At 47.1% G+C, this 13,273-nt stretch overlaps 1 protein-coding gene across 1 annotated transcript in view; it reads left to right on the top strand.

Annotated features, from left to right (window-relative positions):
• TSGA10 (testis specific 10) overlaps nucleotides 1–13,273 on the top strand; it is a 101,416-nt gene that overhangs the window by 22,709 nt on the left and 65,434 nt on the right. Inside the window, exons 5-6 of the mRNA XM_088454115.1 lie at nucleotides 7,590–7,759; nucleotides 8,450–8,596. Coding sequence (XP_088310241.1) covers nucleotides 7,590–7,759; nucleotides 8,450–8,596 — 317 coding nt within the window. The remainder of the gene's footprint in view (nucleotides 1–7,589; nucleotides 7,760–8,449; nucleotides 8,597–13,273) is intronic.

The raw sequence follows: 13,273 nt of genomic DNA, 5'->3' as shown, positions 1-13,273 counted from the left end.
GTACAGTGATTTTTCAGTGTTTTTATACAAATGTTTAAAAAGTCAGAATAAACACTTTTACCTCTCATCTGCAAGTACAAAAAAAAACCTCCCTTCAAAACAACACCCAACATACCTGTCCCACATCATTTAACCCATTATTGAGCTTTATAGAGAAATTTCCCTGAAAACTGACAAGTCTTTATTGGCCAAATGGTGCTAGATAAACCCCACCAAGTGCATGTTTATTAATTGGGAGGGTTGTACCAGAAGTCCTGCACTGTGGCGCTGATTCAGAGCCGGACGCTCTAACAGAGCGCTCGCTCTGAATCAGGGCTGGGCTAATTTTTTTTTAGAACGGCCTCCTGGCCGCTTGCATAGCTTTGGGTGACCACCCACAGCTATAGCGAGAGGCCAGGAAGATGGTCGCGATGGTCAAGACCATCGCGATCATCGGGCTTGCGACGAGACCCTTGTGGTAGGGTCTCGTTGCCGCGAGCCCCAGAGAGATTTCGGCTCTCACAGAGCCGAAATCTCTCCCACTGACATCACTCGTGATGTCAGTGGGGCTGGCCCCAAACGGAGGTGTTCACATGGGAACGCCTCCATTTGGGCAGCAACTCCCCTCGGCCCGCCCACCAAAGGGGGCGTGCTGTCACTCAACATCGACAGCACGCCCCCTTCGGTTCGAGACCTGGAGAGACGGATTGCCCGTCGCTATCCGGGTCTCGCGCATGCGCACGACGGAGCCGGCTCCGCCGTGCGCATGCGCACTGGCCCACCATCGACCCGGTTGCGAGCGCACAGCGCTCGCGACCAGGTCAGAATCAGGCCCTGTGTCTCAACATTTTTTTATAAAATTTAGATTTTCCCTACCTTTCCACCTGCTCAGGGTGGTGCACAGTGCGAGTTTGTAATTGTATTGCAACTGAAATTTGCGGTGCAAGTTCACTGCAAGAACGGCTCCCTGGACCCAACTCGCACCTAATTGGATGGACCCCAATGTGGTTATTTCCTCTCAAACACCGGGATCTGCGGTGAAAGCCCCAGGGTGAGGGGGAGCGCTCATGCCTCCTTTTGGCTCTCACTCTGGACATTCACTGGACGGGTAGAGGAGTGAGCCCACTGTGTAAGTTAGTATAGCAGCCACTAAAAGCAATATATTGGATGATATATTGTTCCGAAGCGGTTTGTAACAATATATATCGGCCACATCACTCAGTGTGTATGGATGAATGTGCACTCCCATGCGTCGTACGTCGCATCTTCTGATGTGCTGTGCTGTGCATGAGATCCGGCGGCCGACACCATGCCTCTGGATGCAGTGGGAGAACGATATATCGGGCAGACGTACACCAGATCGGGCAGTGTGTATGGACCGCCCGATATATCGTGCCCTAGCATAAAGTCGCTGGGTACACACATTGTCTACTGTGTACCCAGCTTAAGACCTCTGAATGGGGGGGCGGAGCCTCCCTCATCTCTGCTAGACTGATATATACTGTATATATGTACATATACTGTACAGTGCATCCAGAAAGTTTTCACAACGCTTCACTTTTTCCACATTTTGTTATGTTACAGCCTTATTCCAAAATGGAATAAATTCATTTTTGTCCTCAAAATTCTACACACAATTTCCCATAATGACGGTAATTTCCCAGAAATCACATGTACATAAGTATTCACAACCTTTGCTCAATACTTTGTTGATGCACCTTTGGCAGCAATTACAGCCTCAAGTCTTTTTGAATATGATGCCACAAGTTTGGCACTCCTATCTTTGGGCAGTTTCGCCCATTCTTCTTTGCAGCACCTCTCAAGCTCCGTCAGGTTGGATGGGAAACTTCAGTGCACAGCCATTTTCAGATCTCTCCAGAGATGTTCAATTGGATTCAAGTCTGGGCTCTGGCTGGGCCACTAAAGGACATTCACAGAGTTGTCCTAAAACCACTCCTTTGATATCTTGGCTGTGTGCTTAGGGTCATTGGCCCTCATTCAGAGCCGGACGCTCTGAGCAGAGCGCTCGCTCTGAATGAGGGCCGTCCTCCATAAAAATTGAGCGTCCTCCTGGACGCTCGTATAGCTGTGGGTCACCACCCACAGCACATACGAGCGTGCAGGATGATGGTCGCGATGGTCTTGACCATCGCCAGTGCGACCAGAAGCCTGTGGTCGGGGTTTTCGACCACAAGCCCTGGAGTGATTTTGGCTCTATCAGAGCCAAAATCACTCGCACTGACATCACTAGTGATGTCAGTGGGGCCGGCTTCTGACGGTAGGCGTTCCCTTGGTAACGCCTCCGTCTGGCAGACACGCCCTCGGCACGCCCACCATGTTGATTGACAGCACGCCCCCTTTGATCAGACACAACGAGCAAAGGAAAGTCCTTCGCTCGTCGCGTCTGGCGCATGCGCACGACGGAGCTCCCTCCGTCGTGCGCATGCGCAGTGCACACCATCGACCCACTTGCGAGCGGACAGCCGCTTGCGAGTGGGTCTGAATGAGGCCCTTTGTCCTGCTGAAAGATGAACTGTCGCCCCAGTCCGAGGTCAAGAGCGCTCTGGAGCAGGTTTTAATCCAGGATGTCTCTGTACATTGCTGCATTCATCTTTCCCTCTATCCTGACTAGTCTCCCAGTTCCTGCCGCTGAAAAACATCCCCACAGCATGATGCTGCCACCACCATGCTTCACTGTAGGGATGGTATTGGCCTGGTAATGAGCGGTGCCTGGTTTCCTCCACACATAATACCTGACATTCATGCCAAAGAGTTCAATCTTTGTTTCATCGTGGTCTGAGAGTCCTTCAGGTGGATTTTGGCAAACTCCAGGCTGTCATGTGCTTTTTACTAAGGAGTGGCTTCGTCTGGCTACTCTAGCAAACAGGCATGATTGGTGGATTGCTGCAGAGATGGTTGTCCTTCTGGAAGGTTCTCCTCTCTCCACAGAGGAATGCTGTAGCTCTGACAGAGTGACTATCGGGTTCTTGGTCACCTCCCTGACTAGGGCCCTTCTCCCCGATCGCTCAGTTTAGACGGCCGACCAACTCTAGGAAGAGTCCTGGTGGTTCCGAACTTCTTCCATTTAAGGATGATGGAGGCCAGTGTGCTCATTGGGACCTTCAAAGCAGCAGATATGTTTTTGTACCCTTCCCCAGATTTGTGCCTCGAGACAATCCTGTCTCAGAGGTCTACAGACAATTCCTTGGACTTCATGCTTAATTTGTGCTCTGCAATGCACTGTCAAGTGTGGAACCTTATATAGACAGGTGTATGCTTTTCAAAATCATGTCCAATCAACTGAATTTACCACAGGTGGACTCCAATTAAGATGAAGGAACATGTCAAGAATGATCAGTGGAAACAGGATGCACCTGAGCTAAATTTTGAGCTTCATGGCAAATGCCGTGAATACTTATGTACATGTGATTTCTTAGTGGTTTTTTTTTTAATTAAATTTGTAAAAATATCAAAAAACTTTTTACACGTTGTCATTATGGGGTATTGTGTGTAGAATTTTGAGGACAAAAATGTATTTATTCCATTTTGGAATAAGGCTGTAACATAACAAAATGTGGAAAAAGTGAAGCGTTGTGAAAACTTTCCGGATGCACTGTATATATACTAGGGGTGAGCGGGTTCGGATTTCTGAAATCCGAACCCCCCCGAGCCCCCCCGATCCGAGTCCGATCCGAATCAGGCTCGACTTTTCCCGCCTGACTCGGATCTGAAATCGAGGCAAAACGTCATCATCCCGCCTTCCGAGTCTCGCGGGTTTTGGATCCTATATAAGGTACCCGCGTCGGCGCCATTTTCTCACTCGGCTGTGGACAGTGAAGAGGGAGGGTGGGAGTTAGGGCTGTGTAGTGTAGTGTAGTGTAGTGCTGCTGTTGTCCACTACTTCAAAGTCCTTAGGGGCTGGCTGTGTTGTGCTGTGCTGCTGTTGTTAATAGGGGCTGTGTCCACTACTTCAAAGTCCATAGGGGCTGGCTGGACTGTGTTGTGCAGTCAGTTCTCCATAGGGGCTGTGTCCACTCCAAAGTCCTGTGCAGTGTCCCAGTCCTAAAGGGGTGCTGTAGTGTTGTCCAGGGGGTGCTCTGTCCATCAGGGGTGCTCCCCCCAAGTGCTAAAAAAATAATATATTTTCTGTGTTTGTGAATTGTGTGCGCAGTAGCCGCACGTGCATCAACAAAGTAGTGCCAAGCGTGCGCCTGTGTCATAAGTAAAGGGCCGGCTGGCTTGACCGTTAAGGGTGCTGTAACCCCCGAAAGTACACTCCAGTCCAAACCAAAAAAAAAATTATTTTCTGTGTTTGTGAATTGTGTGCGCAGTAGCCGCATGTGCATCAACAAAGTAGTGCCAAGCGTGCGCCTGTGTCATAAGTAAAGGGCCGGCTGGCTTGACCGTTAAGGGTGCTGTAACCCCCGAAAGTACACTCCAGTCCAAACCAAAAAAAAAATTATTTTCTGTGTTTGTGAATTGTGTGTGCAGTAGCCGCACGTGCATCAACAAAGTAGTGCCAAGCGTGCGCCTGTGTCATAAGTAAAGGGCCGGCTGGCTTGACCGTTAAAGGGTGCTGTAACCCCCGAAAGTACACTCCAGTCCAAACCAAAAAAAAAATTTTCTGTGTTTGTGAATTGTGTGCGCAGTAGCCGCACGTGCATCAACAAAGTAGTGCCAAGCGTGCGCCTGTGTCATAAGTAAAGGGCCGGCTGGCTTGACCGTTAAAGGGTGCTGTAACCCCCAAAGTACACTCCAGTCCAAACCAAAAAAAAAATTATTTTCTGTGTTTGTGAATTGTGTGCGCAGTAGCCGCACGTGCATCAACAAAGTAGTGCCAAGCGTGCGCCTGTGTCATAAGTAAAGGGCCGGCTGGCTAGACCGTTAAAGGGTGCTGTAACCCCCGAAAGTACACTCCAGTCCAAACCAAAAAAAAAATTATTTTCTGTGTTTGTGAATTGTGTGCGCAGTAGCCGCATGTGCATCAACAAAGTAGTGCCAAGCGTGCGCCTGTGTCATAAGTAAAGGGCCGGCTGGCTTGACCGTTAAATGGTTCTGTAACCCCCAAAGTACACTCCAAACCAAAAAAATATATATTTTCTGTGTTTGTGACTTGTGTGCACTGTGGCTGCACGTGCATCAACAAAGGAGCAGCGCCAAGCGTGCGCCTGTGTCCCATAAGTAAAGAGCCGGCTGGCTCATTTCTTAAAGGGTGGTGTAACCCACAAAGTGCACTACTCTCCAGCAAAAATAAAAAAATATTTTCTGTGTTTGTGTGCGCTTTAGCCGCACGTATATATATCAATATAACATAAATGGAGGACCAAACTTTCTCCGATAAAAATAAAATAGGGAAAGATCAAGAACCACTTCCTCCTAGTGCTGTTGCTGCTGCTGGGAGTTGTTCATCATCCCAGAGAGGAAGTAGGAACATCACTACTTTTACTAAACAATTGACCCTCCAACAGTCCCTAGCGATGAGGATGAAGTACGACAGCAGTCATCCTGAAGCAAAACGTATAACTGAGGCCTTGACTGCTATGTTGGTGGTAGACGTGCGTCCGGTATCCGACATTAGTGCAGTGGGATTTAGACAATTGATGGAGGTAGTGTGTCCTCGGTTCCAAATCCCGTCTAGATTCCACCTGCATCCTCAAAGCAGCAGCGACAAGCGTGCGTCTGTCTGTTAAAGGGTGGTGACACCCTCAAAGTGTGCTACACAAACAATTAAAATATTGTTCTTTTTTTCTCTGTCTTTGTGAATTGTGTGGGCTGTAGCCGCACCTGCATCCTTAAAGCAGCAGCGACAAGCGTGCGTCTGTCTGTTAAAGGGTGGTGTAACTCTCAAAGTGCTCCAAAAAATAAAAAACTATTTTTTTAATGTGTTTGTGACTTGTGTGCGATGTAGCCGCACTTGCATCCTCAAAGCAGCAGCGACAAGCGTGCGTCTGTCTGTTAAAGGGTGGTGACACCCTCAAAGTGTGCTACACAAACAATTAAAATATTGTTCTTTTTTTTTCTGTCTTTGTGAATTGTGTGGGCTGTAGCCGCACCTGCATCCTTAAAGCAGCAGCGACAAGCGTGCGTCTGTCTGTTAAAGGGTGGTGTAACTCTCAAAGTGCTCCAAAAAATAAAAAACTATTTTTTTAATGTGTTTGTGACTTGTGTGCGATGTAGCCGCACTTGCATCCTCAAAGCAGCAGCGACAAGCGTGCGTCTGTCTGTTAAAGGGTGGTGACACCCTCAAAGTGTGCTACACAAACAATAAAAATATTCATCTTCTTTTTTCTGTCTATGTGAATTGTGTGGGCTGTAGCCGCACCTGCATCCTCAAAGCAGCAGCGACAAGCGTGCGTCTGTCTGTTAAAGGGTGGTGTAACCCTCAAAGTGTGCTCCACAAACAATAAAAATATTCTTTTTTTTTTTCTGTCTTTGTGAATTGTGTGCGATGTAGCCGCACTTGAATCCTCAAAGCAGCAGCGACAAGCGTGTGCGTCTGTCTGTTAAAGGATTACATCGGTGACAGCATCCAAATAGGCATGTCAGACAGTCCGTACCTGTACTGGCAGGAAAAAGAAGCAATTTGGAGGTCCCTGTACAAACTGGCTCTATTTTACCTGAGTTGCCCCCCCTCCAGTGTGTACTCCGAAAGAGTGTTTAGTGCAGCCGGGAACCTTGTCAGCGAAAGGCGTAGGAGGTTGCTTCCACAAAATGTGGAGAAGATGATGTTCATAAAATGAATTATCAACTCTTCCAGGGAGACCAGCCTCCAGAACGTACAGAGGGACCTGTGGTTCCAGCAGGGACGAATTAATACTCTGTGAGGATGAGGATGTACACACTGAAGAGGGTGAGGAATCGGTGGATGAGGAGGATGAGGATGACATCTTGCCTCCGTAGAGCCAGTTTGTGCAGGGACAGATAAATTGCCAGCTTGTTTTGTGGGGGCCCAAACGAACCAATCATTTCAGCCACAGTTGTGTGGCAGACCCTGGCGCTGAAATGATTGGTTTGTTAAAGTGTGCATGTCCTGTTTATACAACATAAGGGTGAGTGGGAGGGCCCAAGGACAATTCCATCTTGCACCTCTTTTTTTTCTTTGCATTATGTACAGTTTGGGGCCTAGTTTTTCAATGCCATCCTGTCTGCCACTGCAGTGTCACGCCTAGATGGGTCACGTGTTTGTGCCGCCCACTCGTGTCGCTTAGCATAGTCATCCAGCTACCTCGGTGCAACCTTTTGGACATAAAAACACTATTGTGAGGTGTGAGGTATTCAGAATAGACTGGAAATGAGTGGAAATTAAGGTTATTGAGGTTAATAATAGCATAGGAGCAGAAAAACCTACAAATTCTGTGATTTTAGCTGTTTTTATGCTTTTTTTAAAAAAAATACAGATCCAAAACACAAAACCCAGAACCCAAAACACGGAAGGGTGGTTTTGGCAAAACCAATCCAGATCCAAAACACGAAGAAAGATCCAGATCCAAAACCAAAACACAAAACACGAAAAGTGGCCGGTGCACACCCCTAATATATACACTCCAATTGTAAAGTGAAACATTTAAGCATACATCATATCATAATAAACATTTTCTCTATTTCACCAGAGAAGAAGAACATTTTAGCAAATGAGAAGAGTAAAGCAACATGTCCCTCTAAACTGGATTCCTTTGTTAAAAGTCTGGAGGCAGAAAAAGATCACTACAAGAGGGAAACAGATCACTTGAGGAAGATGTTGCGAGGTCGAAGTGGAAGTCCAAAGCGTAGTCCTTCCCGGGTAAGCAGCATACACTGCATTATCAAGTTGTTAGTTTAGGATTAGAAAAACATACATTTTATTCTATTTTGCAATATACTATTGGAGCAATTCACAACTTTTCAGGTATGGGATAAATGTAATAGGCTGTGGATTTGCAGATAATGGCGAGTTCCGTGCGAGACTGCCAGATGTTTCAAAGTAGCCGTCATTTAAAAGGCAAAATCAGGTTGATTTTGCTTTTTTTAAATGACGGCTACTTTAAAACATTGAGTAGTCTCGCACGGAACTCACCGATACCTGCAGTCCACAGCCTATTACATTAACCCCATGGAATGTTATTATAATTGTGATTTTCTTATCAGAGCTTTACTGGGTCATGTAGCATTGATTCTTGTATCATGCCTGCCTTTCACTGTCATAGTGTTATTGTAATATCCTGGCCTGGAATTCATTTATTTATCTTACAAAATTGCATTTAACTCCAATTAATGAATTCAGACGAGATTATTGAAGTTAGAAAATAATTTGGAAAAGCAGTACTCAATGTAGTCACCAAGATAATCCCCTGCACCCACAGACCACAACTTTGCTTGTAGCTGTAAAAGAAGCATCCTACACAATTCGTTTCATTTTCACCATATAACAACAATCATTATTGATGCTCGGTTTGCAATTGGTATATATGTGTATTCATGAAGCTTTTTACAGTTTGATTCTGATGGCAAGAAAAGCATTCGGGAACGAGATGAGCTCCAGAACATGCTTGCAAAGTACGAGCGCCATATGGCAGAAATCCAGGCTAACGTCAAAGTCCTCACATCAGAGCGAGACAAAACCAATGCGCTTTATGAGAGGGTAACTAATTATATTATAAATAAATATTGTATTTGCATTTTAGCACGTAATGGTATTAAAGCAATTTCTGTTATATGGATGTTGAAAGATTATTGCTTAGATTGTTTGGGAATCTTTCTGTTTTTCAGATTGATAAGGTAACCCCTGAGATGGGTTATACAAGCACTGGCATCTTCAGCATAGCTGTATATCCAGTTCCCAGTATGCTGGATGTAAAGCACAGTCTGTCATGTTCTGTATGCATTATATGCTACTTTACAGTGAAATGAATGGGACTATTTGCAATCAATATAGTAAACACTAACAATGTCTAATCTTCATGTTATACTGGGATACAGTTCCCATCAGGGGCGTCTTAAGAGAGGAGGGGGCCCGTGTGCACTCCCTGTGTGGGGCCCCCTCCTCTTTCCCCGGTGGCCGGCTGCCGACTGACACGGCTAGCCAGCCACCGGTGCCTAAGTAGACTCCGGGCACTAGAGTGTGCCCGGACTCTACTGCGCATGCGCAGAATGCCAGTAAATAGCCGTGGCGGCCATTTTTCCGGCGTTCTGTGCATGCGCAGTAGAGTCCGGGTACACTCTAGTGCCCGGAGTCTACTGCGCATGCGCAGAACACCGGAAAAATGGCCGCCGTGGCCATTTTCCGGTGTTCTGAGCAGCGCAGACACCCGACGTGGGACCACGGACAGGTAAGTCTAAAATAATATGGGTGCTGTGTGGGGCCCCCCTGAACCCGGGGGGCCCGTGTGCCCCGCACACACTGCACCCATTATAGATACGCCACTGGTTCCCATATGTTTGACTATTCTGCATTGAAAGTTATATAACTCTTCCCCAGATTCTTACTACCCACCAACTAGGTTTTGTGTGTGACCATCACTCTGTCAGGGGAGTAAGAGTTGCTATAGCCGCAGTAGTTGCTTCTTTTCAAGATGTACGTACTGAAAACACTCTAATTAGTTTAGACACAACCAAAGTATTTGACACTGTCCTATGGCCACTTCTGTTTTCTATTCTTTCTCGTCGAAACTTCCACCCTTTATAGATCTTATTCGATATCTTTATATGTCTCCATCCACCTCTTTACTCCTTAATGGTTATTGTAGTGAACCTTTACCTATGTCCTGTGGTACCCAACAGGGATGTCCACTTTCCCCGCTCCTTGTTAATATAGCCATTGATCCCCTTCTACGTATATTAGAAAATGACACTATCATTAAGGGCATCTCCATTGGCTCTAAAATAATAAAACTAACTGCTTTTGTGGATGACATTTTATTATATATATCCAACCCTTCAGACTCCCTAACCTTTTTAATTGAAAAGCTGCGTTTGTTTGGTGTCTGGCTTTGTTTGCAGTTAACTTGTCTAAATCAATGGCACTTCGCTTAGGTCGCATTATATCTAATTCTGCGGGAACAGATAATGTCTCACTATCCTGGTGCTCAGACCACTTTACCTATTTGGGGGTGAAAATTCCAAGGAAACCAGGTCTTCTTTATAACCTTAATTTTACCCATCAATTGCCTGGGATGGCCACTGAGCTGGAGATCTGGAAATCCCTCCCCGTTTCGTACATTGGCAGGGCAAACCTCATCAAAATGATAACTTTCCCCGTATTATGTATTTGATACAAGTTTTACCATTGTCACTCACTCCCAAAGATATTACTCATATTCACTTTTTTTTCCGACGTTTTATTTGGCAAGGGAAAAGACCGCACTTTGGCTTATTAAAACTACAGCAACCTAAATCGAACTGTGGTATTAATTTCCAAAATGTACAGTGGTACTCTCAAGCAGCTCTTTTACATTTCTTTAAAGATTGGTTGCACGACCAGAACGTTCACACAAATACTTTTTTTGAGAGGGAATTTTTGGAAGGGGGAGACCTGTTGTCATTTCTACATCTTCATGATCAAGATGTCCCAACTCATATAAGAGAGAACCCGTTGCTCTGGCCCTCCAGGAGATTGTGGAACACTCTGCGACATAAGCATAATTTAAATGCATATAAATCTCTCTATATTCCTTTCTTCTTCAGGGTCCATAGGATCCACAGGATCTACCTTGGGGTATATAGTTGGAGTGATCCATTGAACCAAACAGCTTACAGCTTTGAAGCTCCCAGCATGCATAGGTCCTCCTCCCTATATACCCCGCCCCCAGCCACAAGCATTCAGTTTTTTTGTTTGGTACGCGGCAAGTATCCAGACGCACCGTTTTAACAGCGGGACTGCCTAGGCAGTCCCAGGCTTTTCTTTTTTTGATTTACCTTATGCCCTGGGGATTTCGGCGGGCCTCAGCATGGCTCCGCTAGCGGCATCGCTGGGGTCCGGACTGCGATCGGATTCATGAAGATGGCAGGTAAGATGATCCCTCATGTGGGGAATCATGCGCGAAGCAGTCCAGTCCTCCGGTGTAGGAGACGCATCGGAGGCAGCTGCGGGTGAAGGTCTCCTTTAACGTGTCCTCACTAAGGTGGCCGGGGACGGGTATTAGACGCACTAGAGCGCACTAGGTAGCGTCTACTATTATGAGGCCAGCGTACCTGTGCCATCAAAATCGCAGTTTAGGGGAGAGAGGCGCTCCCCCGGCTGCTCCACCCCCAGCACAGACGCAACTTCCCGTGTCTGGTTTACTACTTCTGACCACCTCGTCGTTCACAGTCCACCTTGGGTGCGTTGCTGAAAGCTGTTGGTCTCAGAGGTTAGGTCTGTCTCCCTTTATACCTCTCCTTTGGGTCAGGTGTATAGCACTCTATTTCATACCAATACCCCTGAGGGGCTGGTCAGTGGATTCAGAGTCCATTTGCATTAGCATTTGATTATATTTATGCATTGTATTTGACTGTAATGCTAGCTGCTGTATTTATACTGCCTTTTTGTTTTAAAAAATGTCAGAGGGCGTGGCCTAACTGAGCACAGGAGCAGACGTGCCTTTCTCTGGCTCCGTCTGGCCGGCAATAAAAGCAGTATATTTTGGAGCCCCTGCTTACTGCTGACTCTCCCCAGAGGGCTCCTACACCTTACCGGCTCCCAGAGACCCTGCTGTGCCTGTCGCGAATCCGCAGACGCCCGACCGCCACTTCGGCCTACTATGAGGGTGAAGCCGCGGCCTCAATTTCGGCTCTGTCCCCGACGCGACTCTGCCAGCGGCATCGCGGCTGTTAGATACCGCTGCCGCTCCCCTCAGGTGATTGCCGCGACATCCCTACCCTCCTCCGGATCCTCACTGGCTGTGGCTGAAGAGGTATATACCCCCAGAGGCCCCTAGAAATACCCGCGTCCAGAACCGCCAATCGCGGGAGGCCGCCATTTTGTGAGCCCCGGCTGCACTCCAGAAGTGCAGGGCCTCTGCTACCACCTCTGGCTGCCACTGGCTTCCCCCCTCCTGTTGGACCTGATCTGCTACTGCTGGCCTGTTCTATTATATACAGGCATCTGGAGACCTCTCCTCTCTTGCTGGGCCCTCCTTTCTCCTGCTACCCTCTCCCCTTGTGTGCTGGTCACCTTGGACTGTTGCAAAACACCGCCGGCTGGGGCCCCCTCCTGCAGTCTAAGGAACATCCACTGCTTCAATCCACAGCTCTCTCCCTCCTTCTGGATTGGGTCCTCCGCTGACGGGCTACTTTCTCTCCATCTGCTGTGACTGGGACCTTGTTGCTGCCCACATAGAGATCTCCATAAATTACTAGCAATTGGGCCCCTTGACGCCCTTACGACTCTTACTACAGTGGCCGAGATTGATATACAGTTTACCCTCCCGCCCTGACAGCTACAGCTACAACATGTACTAACTGATTTCATCCCCTCCCACCCCTAATTAGTACACGTGGAGTTTCTTTTACATTTTTTTTTTTTTGCTCCCTTTTATACATCGATATTCATAATGCCTAGAACGGCGAAGAAATCCCTCGCAGGAGACCTTACACCATATCTTTCAAAACCTAAATCCTTGCCTGATGCTAAAGATATTGCACCAGAATAAGCTCCTGACCACTCCAACTCCGAATCGGAAGAAGATGTCCTCTCTCCCATTACTCGCAGGGACTTCCTTTTACTGTTCAAAGAACTCAAAGATGTGAAAAAATCTGTTCAGGCTCTTTATGCCATGCAAGCGGAAATTTCTGCTATTGGTTCCAGAACAGACCAACTAGAACGTAGAGTTGAGGAGGTGGTTACATCCCAACAATCTTACGACGCCGACCTTACACAGTTACGCCAAGATGTTGCTCAGCTTCAAGACGGTCAAGAAGATCAAGATAACAGGGCCCGACGTAACAACATCCGCATCAAAGGTTTTCCCGAAGACGTCGAGCTCCCCCACCTTGAGCTCTATCTCAAAGACCTGTTCATGCAACTCTCTCCCTCTACTCAGGAAGATCACCTGCTCCTAGACCGAGCCCACCGTGCGCTAAAGCCGCGCTCCCAATCTTCTTCTCAACCCCGAGACGTCATCCTACGTATGCACTACTTTACAGCCAAAGAGACTATAATGAGAGAAGTTCGCAAGCTCTCTTCAGTCACTTTTAGAGATGCTACTCTCCAGATTTTTCAGGATGTTTCCCCTCTGACTCTTCCTAACCATAGGGACTTTAAGCCTCTTACCACCCTGCTACCTCATCATAATATTAGATACCATTGGGGTTACCCCTTTCGCATTCTAATATGGCACCA

Source organism: Taudactylus pleione, unplaced genomic scaffold (genome assembly GCF_031769625.1).
Source record: "Taudactylus pleione unplaced genomic scaffold, aTauple2 ptg000609l, whole genome shotgun sequence".
Taxonomy (NCBI): Eukaryota; Metazoa; Chordata; class Amphibia; order Anura; family Myobatrachidae; genus Taudactylus; species Taudactylus pleione.
The sequence above is the reverse complement of the archived record's forward strand: the minus strand, read 5'-3'. Positions and strand labels throughout refer to the sequence as shown.